The sequence below is a fragment of the Gopherus evgoodei genome, chromosome 2 (genome assembly GCF_007399415.2).
Source record: "Gopherus evgoodei ecotype Sinaloan lineage chromosome 2, rGopEvg1_v1.p, whole genome shotgun sequence".
Lineage (NCBI taxonomy): Eukaryota > Metazoa > Chordata > Testudines > Testudinidae > Gopherus > Gopherus evgoodei.
Window position 1 is genome coordinate 91,757,387 of NC_044323.1, and position 17,235 is coordinate 91,774,621.

At 42.4% G+C, this 17,235-nt stretch overlaps 1 protein-coding gene across 4 annotated transcripts in view; it reads right to left on the minus strand.

Annotated features, from left to right (window-relative positions):
* Nucleotides 1–17,235, minus strand: part of ELMO1 (engulfment and cell motility 1) — a 464,971-nt gene that overhangs the window by 37,026 nt on the left and 410,710 nt on the right. For all 4 annotated transcript variants that reach the window (XM_030551368.1, XM_030551367.1, XM_030551369.1 and 1 more), the window contains one exon: nt 9,172–9,335. In XM_030551368.1, coding sequence (XP_030407228.1) covers nt 9,172–9,335 — 164 coding nt within the window. The remainder of the gene's footprint in view (nt 1–9,171; nt 9,336–17,235) is intronic.

Below are 17,235 nucleotides of genomic sequence, written 5' to 3' on the forward strand. Positions count from 1 at the left end.
CAGCTTTCACCCTAGTGTCCTCAGCAGCAGTGGCTAGTATAAAATTGTTCTCTATCATACTTTTTCCGGTGCTTTGTCCAACCTCGATTTAATTTTCTTAAGCAACATGGCACCAAGTACTTCCTTTGCAAGATATTCCAAAACCTAATTCATCTCACTGTCAGGAAGGCTTTCACTCTTACTACTTTCAGTTTATATAAAATGGGGTGGGTTGAGCAATTCTGTTAATGAAAATCAAATCTGGAGAGCAGTAACATAGAGGAACACAATTTTAAATATATTTTTGAAAAGTTTTTGTCTTATGATTTCAGAGTAGCATAAAATCCAGTTGTGCATGGGGAAAGGACAAGATAGCAAGGAAAATATGATGCAGGGATAAAACAGCTGATTGCATTTTAGTTTCTACTACATTCCAGCAATTTAATAATCACAAGAGTTAGCGAGTTGGAAACAATTAAACACTTGAGAGAGCCAAATAATAAGGTATCACTAACTTTATGATTCTCCCCATTGGTCTCGGCACACCATCAGCTACTTGCTTTTAAAACACACATCTTAGCTACTCATAGCTCACAAGATCTTTAGAAATTATTTTAATTTTTTAAAAAAAAACAACAGAGGGTTTTTAGTACCAATTTCATCTGTCTCTAACCCTGTACCTTTCCAACTCACAGCACAGATTCCTTCCAATCGGCAAGTCACTTTTTCTAGAACTGGGTATTTTGTAGTCATTTAAATCATTATAACACAATAGAAAAGTAATTCCAAAGCACCTTTCATCTATTATATTGTATTCTCTCCTATTCATTAATGCTTCCTGAACAGTTATTATTGACACTTTCCAGCCTAGCAGAAAATTGTTAAAGATAAAAGAAAGGTATAAAAACCCAAATCCCTCCAAATGTTCCCCTCTGTGTTGCTGACTTACAAACAATCTGTCCCTTACAACTGCTTCATTAAAAAACTCTCCTTAAGCCACTCCAGCCTCCTCTTAAAAAATCATAATTTTACCTTTTATTCACCGCTCTACTGTTATTTAGTGTGCCAAAGATATGACCTAGTGCTTTACATAGCAACATGATCAGTAGAACTGGGTACACCAGGAGTGGATAAACTAAGGCCCGCGGGCCGCATCTGGCTATTCAGACGTTTTAATCTGTCCCTCGAGCTCCAGCCAGGGAGTGGAGTTGAGGGCTTTCCCTTCTCTGCACATGCCGTGGCTCTTGGAAGCAGCAGCATGTCCTCCCTCAGGCTCCAACGTGTAGGGGCAGACAGTGGGCTCCGCACACTGCCCCTGCCCCAAGCACCGCCCCTTCAGCTCCCATTGGCTGGGAACCACAGCCAATGAGAGCTTCAGGGGTGGTCCCTGCGCCTCCATGTAGGAGATGGAGGGGGGACATACCGCTGTTTCCAGGAGCTGCTTGAGGAAAGCACGGCTCAGACCCTGAACTTCTGACCCCCTCCCGTGCCCCAACCCCCGTCCCCAGCCTGCCCTCCGAACTCCTTGGTCCCAGCCCGGAGCACCCTTCTGCACCCCCAACTCCTCATCCCCACCCCAGAGCCCATAGCCTGAGTCGGAGCCCTCACCCCCTCTGGCACCCCAACCCCCAATTTAGTGAGTATTCATGGTCCCCCATACAATTTCCATACCCAGATGTGGCCTTCAGACCAAAACGTTTGCCCACCCCTGGTGTACACTCTTCCATCTTCTTTTCTTCTTCTGCTAGTCATAATCCTATCTATGTGGAGTCGGCACTTTTAGTCCTCCTTCTCCATTCCAGTCTGTCTTGAAGCTGTTCCTCAGAAACTCCATGGCTAATCAAATACTTTTATATGAAATTCATCCATCTAATTTTTGATCTTCCCAACCCTTCTCATACCCTCTGCTTCTAAATTTAACACCCTGTTTCCTATATAGTCTTCTGAACTTCTTTTCACATGCCCAAACCATCTAAGCCTGAATTTCTCTCAGCTTTTCTTTAATTAATTCCACCATCACACCTCCCTCAATTCATTCATTTCAAACATAATCCAGCCAGGTAACTCCAAGCATCCATTTTAACTTTTCCACTGTATTCAAGATCTGTTCCTGTCTCCTCCTCAGTTCCCAGTATTCAGAGTCATACAAAAATGGATTTTGTAGATCTTATTTTCAATTTGATAGGCACTCTCCTATCACAGATCACGTTGCTCACTTCCTTCCATTTAGTCCATGCCTTTCCTGTTCTGCTTATAAATTCCTTGTTGAGTTCATCATTATCCTTTACTATTGAACCTATGTTCTTGAACGTCCGTACCTTTTGGTAATGGCTGGGCTCCCACACTTGGAATTCCATTGTTTTACTGCAAGGTATCAATGAATCTACTGACCACATAACCTGTTTTATTTCTGCTGATTTTCATGCCATTTCTTTCAAATACACACCTCTATTTTTCTAAATCTTCTTCACTTCCTCTTTGCTCTTCGCCACAAAAAAAAATCTTCAAAAAAACATGCAGTGGGGGGGGGCATTCTCTGGATGTCTTTTGTAAGTGCATCAAGCACCACCATGAACAAAGGCCTGGTCCACACTACGCAGTTAAATTGATTTTAACAGCGTTAAATCGATTTAACGCTGTACCCGTCCACACTACAATGCACTTTAAATCGATTTAAAGGGCTCTTTAAATCGATTTCTGTACTCCTCTCCAACGAGAGGAGTAATGCTAAAATCGATATTAGCATATCGATTTAGGGTTAGTGTGGCCGCAAATCGAAGTTATTGGCCTCCAGGTGGTATTCCACAGTGCACCACTGGCCACTCTGGACAGGAATCTGAACTCTAATGCACTGGCCAGGTATACAGGAAAAGCCCCGCAAACGTTTGAATTGCATTTCCTGTTTGGCCAGCGTGGAGCTCTCATCAGCACAGGTGACCATGCAGAGCTCATCAGCACAGGTAACAATGCAGTCTCCTGAGAATAGAAAAAGAGCACCCGCATGGACCGCATGAGAGGTACTGGATCTTATTGCTATATGGGGAGAGGATTCAGTGCTATCAGAACTGCGTTCCAAAAGATGAAATGAAAAAACTTTTGAAAAAATTTCCAATACCATGAGGGAGAGAGGCCAACCAGGGACTCAGTGCAGTGCAGAGTGGAAGTTAAGGAGCTCAGACAAGCCTACCAGAAAACCAAAGCAGCAAATAGCAGATCCGGATCAGGGCCAAAAACATGCCGCTTCTACGCTGAGCTGCATGCAATTTTAGGGGGCTGCGCCACCACTACCCCCCTTTGTCCGTGGATTCCGAGATGGGGGTTATAATCTCAACCATGGATGAGGATTCAGCGGAGGGGGAAGATGAGGAGGAGGAAGAGGAGGAAGAGCTTGCAGACAGCACACAGCACTCCATTCTCCCCAACAGCCAGGAGCTTTTTGTGACCCAGACGGAATTACCGTCCCTGCCCTCCCAAGCCACTAGCCCAGACAGTGAAGCCATGGAAGCGACCTCTGGTGAGTGTACCTTTGTAAATATAAAACATAGTTTAAAAGCAAGCGTTTTTTAATGATTGGTTTGCCATGAGTGTTTGGCATGCATTAGCAGGCATTAAAGTTACTGGAACAGTTTGTTAACATGTCTGGGGATGGAGCGGAAATCCTCCAGGGACATCTCCATGAAGCGCTCCTGGAGGTACTCCAAAAGCCTTTGCAGAAGGTTTCTGGGCAAGGCAGCCTTGTTCCGTCCACCATGGTAGGACACTTTACCACGCTATGCATGTAACAAGTAATCTGGTATCACTGCATGACAAAGCCTAGCTGCCTATGGTCCCGGTGATTGCAGGCATTCAAGAAACATCCGTTCTTTATCTCGCTCTGTTATCCTCAGCAGAGTGATATCGTTCATGGTAACCTGGTTGAAATTAAGGAATTTTATTAAGGGGACAGAGCTGGCCATTCCTACTGGGCTGCTTGCCTGTTGCTTAACAGAAATCCTTCCTTGCAGGTAGCCCAGCGGGGGGAGAGGAGAGGTGTTAATGGCGCTGAGCTTTTTAGCGTTTGGCCAGCAGGAATCTTCCCAGCTACCAGACATGCGGTTGGGGGGGGGGGAGGAGAAAAAGGGGGGTGATAAGCAGCGATCTGCCATTATACCAGCCATGCGGTGGGGGGGAAGGGTAAAGCAATTCCAGCCTTAGGGTTAGGGTTTGGCGTCTGCTGCTCCTTGTAAAAGCAGCAGCACAGGGAGAAGCTGTATGCCTTACCATGACCGCATGCAAGCTGAATTGTGATGCCCGGACCTGCATCTGTGTTGATCTGTTACACCACAGCCGCAGGCACTCAATACTAAAAGAATCCAAATGCAACCTTGTAGTGAAATCACATGCGCTATGTAAGGTGAATAGTGTTGTTCACTGTGAAAGAGTATAACCATTGTTCTGTGAAATGTATCTTTTATAATCCTTCTATAACTATTTTCCTCCACTCATGCAGCTGCAAATTTTTCAAGCCTCCCTACTCCATCCCGAAGGTTAGCTCAGATAAGGTGGAGGAAGAAGAAGACACGAGATGAAATGTTTACAGAAATCATGGCAGTAACCCACAATGAAAGAGCTCATCTGGGGGACTGGAAGAACATGGTAGCAAAGTACAGGAAAGATGCCAGTGAATCTGAGGACAGGAGGGATGAACATGAGGATAGGAGGGACAAATGTGAGGATAGGAGAGACGCTTGAGATGAGAGGTGGTGGCAGGAAGATCAGAGGTGTAGGAAGGAAGATCAGTGGTGGCGGGATGCAATGCTGGAGCTGCTGCGTGATCAAACTGACATCCTCCGACGTCTGGTGGATCTTCAGGAAGAGCAGCAGGGTCACAGAGTGCCGCTCCAGCCCATGTTTAACCACCCTCAGTACTCACCATGTTCCATATCTTCCACACCCAGACGTGTAAGAATGCGTGGGGGAAGGCTTTCTGCACCCGCCCACTCCACCCCCGTGGACAGTCCAACCAAAAGGCTGTCATTACATTGAAATGTCCTTAATGGCCTTTTTCTTCCCTCCTATCCTCCTCCCAAACCACACCCGGGATACCTTGTTAATTCTCTCCCTCTTTTTATAATTACATGCTTCTTAAACAATAATAACTTTATTTCCATAAGCAAGCTGTAATCAAAGGGGGAGGGTGGGTTGCTTACAGGAGGAGTCAATAAAGCGGGGGAGGTTCATGAAGGGAAAACAAACACAACAGTTACACCGTACCCTGGCCCATGATGAAACTCGTTTTCAAGGCTTCTCTGATGCGCACCGCTTCCTGGTGAGCTCTTCTAATCGCCCTGGTGTCTGAGCCTCCCACCCCGCCATAAAGGTCTCCCCCTTACTTTCACAGAGATTGTGGAGCACACAGCAAGCAGCAATAACAAAGGGGACATTGGTTTGGCTGAGGTCTGAGCGAGTGAGTAACGTTCGCCAGCGGGCTTTTAAATAGCCAAATGCACATTCTACCACCATTCTGCACTTGCTCAGCCTGTAGTTGAACAGCTCCTGACCACTGTCCAGGCTGCCTGTGTATGGCTTCATGAGCCATGGCATCAAGGGGTAGGCTGGATCCCCCAGAGTAACGACAGGCATTTCAACATCCCCATCTGTTATTTTCTGGTCCGGGAAATAAGTCCCTTGCTGCAGTTGTTTAAACAGAGCAGTGCTTCTGAAGACGTGAGCGTCATGAACCCTTCCTGGCCATCCCACGTGGATGTTGGTGAAATGTCCCTTGTGATCCACCAGTGCTTGCAGCACCATTGAAAAGTAACCCTTGCGGTTTATGAACTGGGTGCCCTGGTGCTCCGGTGCCAAGATAGGGATATGGGTTCCATCTATCGCCCCCCCACAGTTAGGGAATCCCATTGCAGCAAAGCCATCCACTATGACCTGCACGTTTCCCAGAGTCACAACCTTTCGTAACAGCAGCTTAATGATTGCTTTGGCTACTTGCATCACAGCAGCCCCCACAGTATATTTTCCCACTCCAAATTGATTCCCGACTGACCGGTAGCTGTCTGGCATTGCAAGCTTCCAGAGGGCTATGGCCACTCGCTTCTCCACTGTGAGGGCTGCTCTCATCCTGGTATTATGGCGTTTCAGGGCAGGGGAAAGCAAGTCACAAAGTTCAAAGAAAGTGCTCTTAAGCATGCGAAAGTTCCGCAGCCACTGCGAATCGTCCCACACCTGCAAAACTATGCGGTCCCACCAGTCTGTGCTTGTTTCCCGGGCCCAAAATTGGCGTTCAATGGGTAGAACCTCCCTCATTAGCAGCAGGAGCTCCAAAGCGCAGGGGCCCGTGGTTAGGGAGAAATCAGTGTCCATGTCCTCATCACTCTCGTCGCTGCGCTGCCGTAGCTGCCTCCTCCTCTCCTGTGTTTGCAGTTCATGGTTCACCATAGACAGCATGAGAATGCGTGAGGTGTTTACAACGTCCACGATCGCGCTACTGAGCTGAGCAGGGTCCATGCTTGCTGTGCTATGGCATTTGCTCAGTTCACCCAGTAAAAAAGGCGCAAAATGGCTGTCTGCTGCTTTCAGGAAGGGAGGGGTGAGGCTGTACCCAGAACCACCCGTGACAATGATTTTTGCCCCATCAGGCACTGGGGTATTAACCCAGAATTCCAAGGGTCAGGGAAGACTGCGGGAACTACAGGATAGCTACCCACAGTGCAACGCTCCGGAAATCGATGGTAGCCTCGGACCATGGACGCACACCGCCGAATTAATGTGCCTAGTGTGGATGCAAGAAATCGACTTTATAATATCTGTTTTATAAAACCGGTTTAAGTTAAATCGAAATTATGCTGTAGTGTAGATGTACCCAAAGAGGGGCTCAGGGCAGAGCCTTGATGTGCTCTGACTCTTACTCGTAACTATTCTACTTCTCCATTTGGCTTTTTAACTGTGGGTGCACCCTTCCATAACCATTCAAACACACCCTGTTTTCCCATGGATTTGCTGTTTTGACAGAACTGGAAGTAGATAAGACTTGAGCTCTGATGTCCCAATAACACTGTGACCTTAGGGAAACAAAATTCCTCCTTCCAAAACGGAGCTAATGCAATTATGTGAGTCTAAATTAATAAATAATAAAAATTATTATTAATAATAATAATAATAATAATGCAACCATTCCCACTTCAAACTCAAACGAAAGTTGATTTGGAGCACAGTAATCCAAAAGTTTGAAGAGCTATAACTTCTATATTTTATATGTGGGAACACCAGCAAAAAGGCTCCTTCATGCTGGGGCAGTGAATAGTTACCATCCATTAGTCACATCCTACTACAGCTCTAAGTAAAGCTAGTGACGTTATATTCAGTTGTGAACAATTTCTTTCTAAGTATCTGCAATTCTTTAGGTCTCTGTAGAGAACCAAAACTACCTTCTCTGGCTTGTTCTCTCTTTTACACACAATGGATTCATGATTTTTTACTTATGTTATTAGTGGCATCTACACAATTTGTGAGTTCAGTACATGGAGCCATATCACAGGGGAAACTAAAAGAGCACTTTCCCTTCACAATCAAGAATAAGTGATCAGAGATGCAATCAAAATGGAAACTCACAGAATTTAAATCACCATGAATACAGTCATGATTGTTTAAACAACTTTGTTATTTATTTCTTAAGCTTAACATTTGTCTTGGATCTGAAATGAGTTTCTTTAACATTTACGCTGCTTTTAATTGTATCATGGAATGGATTCATTACATTTTGTGGATGCAGACTTTACACTGTGACAGTGGCGAGCAACACTGATATTTGGAATCAGAGAGCTTGCTCTGCACTAGCAAATTTCACCATGATAGGCAAGGCTCAAAGTGAATATAAATAGTTGATATGTATCGCTGATAAATAATTGACTCACTGGGAAAGTGAGGAAATCAAGAAACTTTGGGAACAAGTGTAGCACCACTAAGTTGCTTTGAATCTCTGAATGTTACAAAAGATTGGCAAAGAACTGCTTTGAAGCGTAGAGATGCAAAGCATTTGTACTCCAGTTTTGAACTGATGCAAGACTACAGGTGATATCAATTCTAACTGAGTGCTAGGTCCTATCATTCTAATAATCTGAAGACATAAAAGCATCATTGTCTCTTTCATTCCAGTCACTATTATTCAAGTTTGTAACTCTGCTTAGTTTATGCTTTCACCATTGTCCTGTCAGAGAAAGGCCCATGGAGTTTGCACCTAAATGTATTTTTGCAGATAAACCAAAACCAGAGTCTCATATATGAATCCTTTTGAACTCCAGAGTGACTGAACTGAAATACCTAAATACAAATCCATCTTTACAGTTTCGTCCCATTCAATTTCAAATGTGGCCAACGTTCATGAAATGATGGTTTAAGATGATGGAACTCTCACAGTTTCTCAGCTGCTCATCTCAAAAGGTTTCTGCTAATCTGGGTCAAAAGACATGAGATTTGAGCACCACTGAAGATGAACCTGCCCTATGTCAATAGTTTGGCTTCAAGCCCTGCCCCAGTGCAAAAGTCACTTCCATGGCTCATCCTTAGGATTTTCACATATAATGGAGATGAAGACATTTTGAGAAGCAGACACAAGCTATAACAGAGATACCACAACTGATACATAGCATCAGACCAAATGACATGAATATTACACTGCATATATGTTAACAAGAAATCACCTAGAAATAAGTAACCGTACCTTACTAACAAACATCAAAGATAAAACAAGCAAAGAAAAGATGACACTATCATGCAAACATTTTTTTATGGAGCCAATTTATACTGGTGCTATTGCTCTGGGCTATTTGCCTGGCCCAGAGAAGTGATATTTTGAATCTTTATGGGGCATTGGACAGAAGACAAAATTTCACCTTAAAAAAAATAAACATGCACGCACAACCACACAAAGCATGGAAATGTCAAAGCATTATTTGCTGCAAATAAGTCATGCTTCACCCTATAGGGATTAGCTAAATCTGTTTTAACTGAACTCAAAGAAACAGTTGAGATTCCCAGCAGAAGAAAGCATATGCACTTCAATTAGATGCTATTCCACTGCTTTTGAGCAGTGCTCCCTGGACAATTTTTCCCCCGGTGTTCTCCCTGAACAGTTCACAAATGTTATTCACATTTGTTAGTCCTTCCATGCAAGAAGTGACTTAGAGAGAGGAAAGTACTTACAGAATTGGACGAGACTGGAAATCTTCCTGGTTCATCCTCTCAGACTGACGGATTTTCAAAATTTCTGTGTAACTTAGATTCTGAAGTTTACTTTTGAATTGGTCCAGAGAGCTAGGCTTGGTAGTGAGTGCTCTCATTATTTGCTCTTTCACCACCTGCATTACCTGTGGATGAAAGCAAGAAAGTATTATTTTTTTAACTCTTTGGTTTGGATTTCAAATAATATTCCAGTATATGTTGCAATTAGGTGGTGTGGGGAACAGGAGAATTTTAATAATGATCAGTAGTAATCTCAAAGCAAATTTTGCACCATGGACTGCAAAGGCGTTAACCTCTAACTGGATGCCACATATAACAACAAAGGCTCAAATACACTACAATAAATAATCCTCTTGGGGGACTCACTTACAATATGGTTATCTGCTAATACTGTTAAAAAGCAAATCCTGTTTTCTAGTGTGAATGGGACTGTCACTGTCTTACAGTACCATGCTATACTCCTGGTTTGGCCAAGGCCATAGCATGGTTTGGGGACAAAGGAATAACAGAAGGTTGTGTTTCTTCTACATTAGAAGATAGAACTACTTTGTAAGCGGAACCAGCCAAATGGAATGCCCCAACACAGTTTTAAATGTAGAAAATTGTATAGTCTGTAATAGGGTGACCAGTGCGAAAAATTGGGACTGGGGTAGGGGGTAATAGGCACCCATATAAGACAAAGCCCGAAATATCGGGACTGTCCCTATAAAATCGGGACATCTGGTCACCCTAGTGTGTCAGAGTCCTGAGACTGAATTCGCTCCCTGGTTTCTGCTAACTCAGCCCATGCTGTGGGGCCCCTTCAGAAAGTCTACGTGGAAACGGAATGCAACAGTGCAAACTGTTGGGGATCTGGAGCTGGGTGGATAGCTCACAAAGCTGGAGAGCATCCATAAGAAGGGCTTTATGACACTCCTAATGGAGTTTAAGCTGCCCTCCCTAGCAGAGGGCAGTATCAAAGTCTGATAACTGCAGTACTTTGCTCCATTATGAATTGTATATGGGGAGGGGAGCATCTGATACACACACACACACACACACACACACACACACACACACACACACACACACACACACACACAGAGGTATAACTGCTGTGTGATTATGTGCTTTTCTTTTCCATTCCAGTTTTCTCCTCCTTTGCCTTTCTCGAGACTTTGGTTCAACCACTCGAGTTTCAACCTCAGCCTAGAGGGTCACCGATTTTCTTACTGTCTCAGGCACCCATTACTTATTTACAAGGAGTAGAGTAAACAGCACAGGAAATGAAGCTAGTAACAAAAGAATATAAAATCAGGAGAGGGTGATCAATTTTCTAAGGTTGCTATAGGATTGCTTTTGAAGCAGTGCCATGAAAAATGCAGACTAAAGAATTAGAATGAAAGATGTCTGCACAACAGACAGATATCTGCATATTAACTATTTTGCTAGGAGAAAACTGTTGAGACACAGTTAACTTAGGGGACTTGTTTGGCACCAGTATCCATGAATATATATCACAGATTGATCTCTCTCTCACTTGCTCTCTTTGCTTCTTTCCTCACTGTTGGTACAAATAACATACTTTGAAATGCTTATCAGATTCTGTCTTTAGGTGGAGTGGGGGGAAAAAAAGTTTATCGGAATTTAAAAGATTTTTCTTCCTCAGACCAAGCCAGGCAGACAAGGAGGAGGAAATAGTAACATTCAGCCCAGATCAAAGCCGATCTGTGATAGGAATTAAGATCTAGGAAAAAAGGATGGAAAATATTCTTGCATAGTTTTTTTCTTTTCTTTTATTCCTTCGTCTTCACTAATATTTCTAAAAATGAAAGCTTGATCTCTTAGAAGACTACACATTCTGAAAACTTCTCTTTTCCCAAACGTGTGTACATTATTGTTTTAGTTTCACTGCATCAACCTTGAAACTATCATCTGAGCTGTGTTTTTGACATTCATTTCTTGAGATGCAACAGTCCTTTTAGATATGAGCTATATACTCATTCTAGTCTTGCTACCAGGTGCAGTAAGCAAATCAAAGCAATTAAAAAGAGATAAGAAAAGCTCTCTATTGCATAAACTGAACACTCTTGAGCTTTTTCCAACAATCCATTTCCAAAAGATGATGCTGTTTTTCCCCCTCATAATTCTCTCTCTTCAATCAGGCACAAGTTTACATTTCCACATCTACTTCCAAAAGGTCATTTTCTGCTGTCCTTACTCAGAGGAGCACTTTATTTTGAGTATGAACTTGCAGAGTAATATACTACTCTTCATAAGTTTGGTAGACTGGCCCAAACAAAGTAGAGGGTCCTATCAATCAATCCACACCTTTTAATATCCCTATCATTGTGGTATTTGGGCTATAAGATTTTTTTTAAGGATAATTCATCAGGTAAAAATATCTAGGATTCTTTATTCCATGTTTCAGCTGCTGTTCCTTCACCACTTATAGTGATGTTTGCTTTCAGGTGGCTGCTGTCTGCAGTTCATCAGATAGATCTCTTCTAACTGGTCATTCTACTTAGCTTATTGGCATAGGTGAGTGATTGATTTGGTTGCCTATTTCAAAGAGGATTTCTGCATGCTTTTAAACTGGTCATTTAAGAGGAACAACTTTTCTCATTGGCTACATTCACAATACAGTAAACAGATTAGGCAAGTCCAAGTATTAAATATGCCATCCCTGTCTACTGATTACCCCAGAAATTAAATGTAAACGAGTATCCTATCATGATGTTTGAATACGAAGGGACTGATCCAAAGTTGATGGGAATCCTGGCGGCGACTTCAATGGGCTTTGGATAGGCCCTAAAAGAGTTTCTGAAGTCTAATGAAAAAAATGTCCATAAAGGAATAGCCAGAAGCTGATGCTCCTAACGTAAGGAACAGATGTACTGCTTATTCATAAACCCATATTAGACAGACAAGGTTCCATCTGATTTCTGGTTCCATCTTTCTTTTTCTGTCTTGGCAGCAATTATAGCACTCAGTGAAGGAAAACATGTCACCCTAGTTCAGTTTTTCCAATGAGCATTAATTTGGCCATGCGTATCCGCTCTATTTATCAAGATTGTTACAAGTACATTTTCAAATGTAGAGGCTTAAAGTTAGGCACTTAAATAAGTGGCCTGATTCTCAAAGAGGCAGAGCACCCCCAACTTCCATTGAAGTGGAGTGCTCAGCACCTCAGAAAATCAAACAATTAATTTAGATGCTAATGTTGCAAACACTTCCACACATGCTTAACTTTAAGACTATGAGTGATCCCTGTATTTGCAGTAGCTGTTATAATGCAAATAATGTGTGTGTTTTCCAGTGTTATAATCTTGAAAGCTAACCAGAGGAGAATTGTTAAAGAACGATACAGTCATCTTTGTGACACCTTTTCCCCCATCAGCATAAGATGGCAGAGTCAACAGGCATGCCTTAAAAATTAGTGCACGCCAGAGCTAAGCCACTGAGGCCATCTTATTTTTAGTGTTAGTTGCGGAATGGTATTTAACAAGTCAAGCTAAGTGCCGCAGCTCTTAGTTGAGTCATCTCCCTAGCATTGGGAACCACAGCCAAGAACTTCTTATCTGCTCAAAATCTCTAAAGTTGAGTTGCTAGCTCTTGATTACTGCTGCTTGGGAGATTAATTCCTCTAAGCTTAGGATAAACACATTTAAAAATTGACCTTACAGGTATAATTAAAGGAACTCTTTTCCTCAGTATTTCTTAGGATATATCTACACTACTAGACCTATAGCGACACAACTGCAGCCTAGCCGCTATAGCACTGTGGTGCAGACACTTACTACAATGATAGCAGGAGTTTTTCCATTGCTCTAGTAAATTCATCCCCTTGAGAGGAGCAGTTAGACTGATGGAAGAATTCTTCCATTGACCTAGCAAGGCCTACACTGGGGCTTAGGTTGGGTTTAACTACGTCCCTTGTGTGTGAATTTTCCACGCCTCTGAGCAACATAGCCAGGCTGACCTAAGTTTTAAGTGTACACCAGGCCCCCATGTTGTTAAACATAAATGTTATATATGGTGATTGCAAATGCATTATATATATTTTTACCATATGACATATGCAGGATTAGATTTTGAGGGGGAACATTTTCTCCATTTTGTATCCTTTTTGTTGGATTTTTTCTAGACTGATGCCCTGTTATGTGGTGAGGCAGAACTATGAGTTGGGCAGTTTGCTAAAGGTGGTCAACTTAACTGAGAATATTCAAAGAGTTAGAGTGGTAAAAAATTATGTATATTTTTGATGTTGTGGAGCACAGTGACTTATGCCCAACTTATTTGTCTGGAATGAGATGGCGGTACCTTTCATGTCTATCGAATCTAACCTATCTACTGGATTTCTAAGTTGGCCATTACTATGTTATCTAACTTCATACACAACTTTTTAGATAGCTCTCAACATATCCTTGTTTGACCTCATCTCTGTAAAGTTACATTTTGATTAATTCTATCTTCCCACCACTCCTATCTTTTTCTCTTTCGTTCTCTCATCTCTTGGCATCGGAATTTATTTCTATGCAAAATAAAAACAATCCTATTCAAGTAGGCAGATCAGAAGTCTGACTTTATATTAAGGGCTTGTTTACACAACCTCACAGGGCAGACTACGGAGGTATGCGTTGCAGCATGCACTGATGTGACTACCCCCATGTAGACCCTGCTAGCATGAACTAAAAGGTACCTAGTGTGCGTTAACACAGTCCTTGTTGAAACAAGTCATTTAAATAACACTGTTAACTATTTCAGCACTGACTGTTTTAACAGCAACATCCAGCATCAATGCATCAGCACATGAGGTAGTTGTAGAGATGGGGTAGCGGGGGGATGGAGGGGAGGAGGTGATAGCTTCCCTAAATCAGTTTTTGTAAGAGTGCAATGTCACAGCCTCAGAGTTCTTCAAGGCTGATCTCTCTCTCCTCAAGTCTCAGCTCCAGGATTCATTCCCCAAATGAATTTCCTGTCCCCTGCCCAGGAGGAGAGTAAAGATTTGGGTAAGGAATGAGCATGTATTAGTCTCCTTTTCTATACCTACCCTGGACAGGGAGTGGTGAGGAAAGATATGAGCTTGAACACGAGGTAAGGAGAACAACTGTTTTGCCTTTCAGCTCCTAGGGGCCATTTCTGAGGATGCTAAGCAGTAGTCTCCCCTTCCTGCTTTTTCAATCTTTCTCTGGTCTTATCACTCACCAGTGAGAGATTCTTCCCAGCAATATGAGGAGCCAGACTGGACAGAGTGGCTGGGGATAGGAAAAGTGAGATTGTCGCTTATCAGAGATCTGTGGAAGTGGGGGGAAATGACCAACTACATTTCTCTTCAGATGCGGGCAGGTGTGAAAAGAGGCTCTGTGGCCTAAGCATGATGCAGAAGATTATTTTGAGAATGAAGCCAGGAGGGAGTTGGAACTTAGATATTCCTGGTGGAAGTAAAGTGGATAGCTTTGCCATTGCTATGTCTGGGTGTTCTGTAAATACAGTTCAGAGGAAATGGATCATTAATTGCTGCACTAGACTCATTATATCCCTGACCTACAGCACATCTGCAGGCAAAGGAAATAGTCTGCTGGGAACTAAACGCGTGGCTTGGTTTTACATTTCATTTCAGGAGTACAATCTACTGACTGTACTGACACATTTTTCTTGGTGAACACATATCTGTACCAGTTCTCCTGGAGACCTCCAATCTACTTATAACATTCTTTGGGGATTTTTTGGTTGACTGAAGTCAGAAATAGAAGCAGAGGTCTGGACTCCGAGGAACAGCAGCTTGAATTTGACGCAGTAAATGATAAAAATACGACAAAAGATTTCTAGGAAAGAAGTGATGTGGCTGGAGAGATAGGGAAGGAAAATGACTTCAGTAGTGGCACATTCAATAGATTGGAGGAGGCAAGATAGGAAGAAAGAAGGCTGGAATGAAGGGTATAGCTATGAAGAAGAAGGATGGGCAGGGCGGGGACTGGGGTGTAGAAGGGTGGAATGTTGTTATTGCAGCAAACCTGTTATAGCTGCTCAGGGCTTTGGTCCTTGGAGCTCCAGTCTTATCAGCACTAGCAGAGAGTATAGCCTGCTAATTCAGCAGACCTTGATGTTAATTATAGGGAAAGACCAGAGGCATGGTTTGGTGACAACGGCACGTGGCCAGGTTTATTGACCTCAAGAGACACTCCTAATGACTTGCAGAATTTGCACAAGTACGTTAACAACATGGCAAGGAGCAGCTCAGACAGGAGCAGGAGTCTTTGCTGTCCCCTCGGCCACACAAAAGGTTAAGGCAAGGTCTCGTGACATATATAGATTAAGATGAACAACTGGAATAAACAATTTCCATACCACCTTACATGTTTTATGACATCTGTTTGTTACTTCCCCTGGTACCTTTTTTCCTGGTATTTCACACAAACCATCCCTATTCATTATTCTGTCAAACCCCTATCTTGTGCAAGATTGGAGTGTATTTGTATTGGCATTCTGGAATGTATTTACGCAACTATTTAATGACTAGTACTTTCTAGGAGTACTTATGTTTTATCAACGCTAGCAGCATCTTTGCCAAGTTTATGTATCCGACAGTGAACGTTAATACATGGCCTGACTTTCATTCACAGCCTCTGTTTCAGACGTAAAGTTTTGCACCAGGGCTAGTGATCCAGGCTCTCGCTTCACTATGAGGGGTTTTAGCAGTATGGATTAGCAAAACAAGGATGGAATCTGGTTTATATTAAAAGAGAAAGAAGCAAAAGCACTAATGAAAGATCAGATAAGGTGGGAGAAGGGTCAATGATATGAGAGACTGTGAACCTGGAAGACAGTACTATAATAGAGTTTCAACAGTGACAGAGCAGGAAAGCAGAGGAGAAGGATCTGAAGAAGAGATAATGGAAGAAGATCAAACGAAGGGAAACAGAAGAGACAAAAGAAGGAGTAAAGGAAGGGGTAAAGGGTAAAGCGTGAGAGTCAGGAGACATCCAATAGAAGGGAAATATCAACAGAGACTGGGATGAACGAGGAAAGAGTGGAACTAATGGTGGAGGAGGGAGAAATGAAGAGAGGTGTTTAAGAATGTGTGAAATGCAGGACGAATGAAACTAGGAAAAGGACTTGAGAAGAAAGTCATCAGCAGGAATCTTGCAAGAACTAATAATGTGAGTTTTCATGCATTTTGGTTCAAAAACTGTGAGAACAGCTCTCAACATTTTGACAGAATTGAATCTGCACACAATCTGGCCTCAAAACTCTCATGTAAACAATCTGAATCATCCAAACAACACTTCCTGAGTCCATCTCTGATTTAAACAGGAACTACTGAGGGATGAGAAGCATCTTTCTTTACATTTAATATGTACAGAAGGAGATGAATATTTGCACCAAAAATGAGATTTAAATTGGTCTCCTTTCTGTTCATCATGCTCCTGGAGCAAGTGAGGCATGAGATGACTCCTGAATGACAAAGCCTTTCTGCCCAAGTAAAATGATGTGCAAAGTTAATATGATGGTGTCTGTAAACTTGCTTGTTAGTTAATTGAAATCTTAGTTCAACCAAGATTACATTATTTCTCTCAGTATCTGACAAAGTCCCCTGGCAAAATAAAACATGCACAAATCATTTGTGGGTGGCATTTAATCCAGGGCTTTTCAGTAACAAAATGTGCTTAGCACCTCAAACAAGTTTTCAAGGAGGGAGAGGAGATGGAAAAGAGAGAGAGTGTGGGGGGAAGGAGGAGAGAGAATGTTTACACTTTAATTTTTAATCATGTTTTAACATGCGATAATTAACATGCTGTAAATTCTAATGGAGACAGGAAACAAATATTTAGGTTAAACACGACTAGAAACAAATATTTATGTCCTAAAACAAATATTTGTGTGGTGCCTCCATCACAATTTACAATTGTCTTAGTAACATGATAATTAATATATGTTCAAACAGGACTAAAAGTTCAGCTACAGATTTGTGTACTCACAGATTGCTAATATTGGGAAGGGATAGGGAGGAATAGGCAAACTTTTAAATCCACAATATCCTGT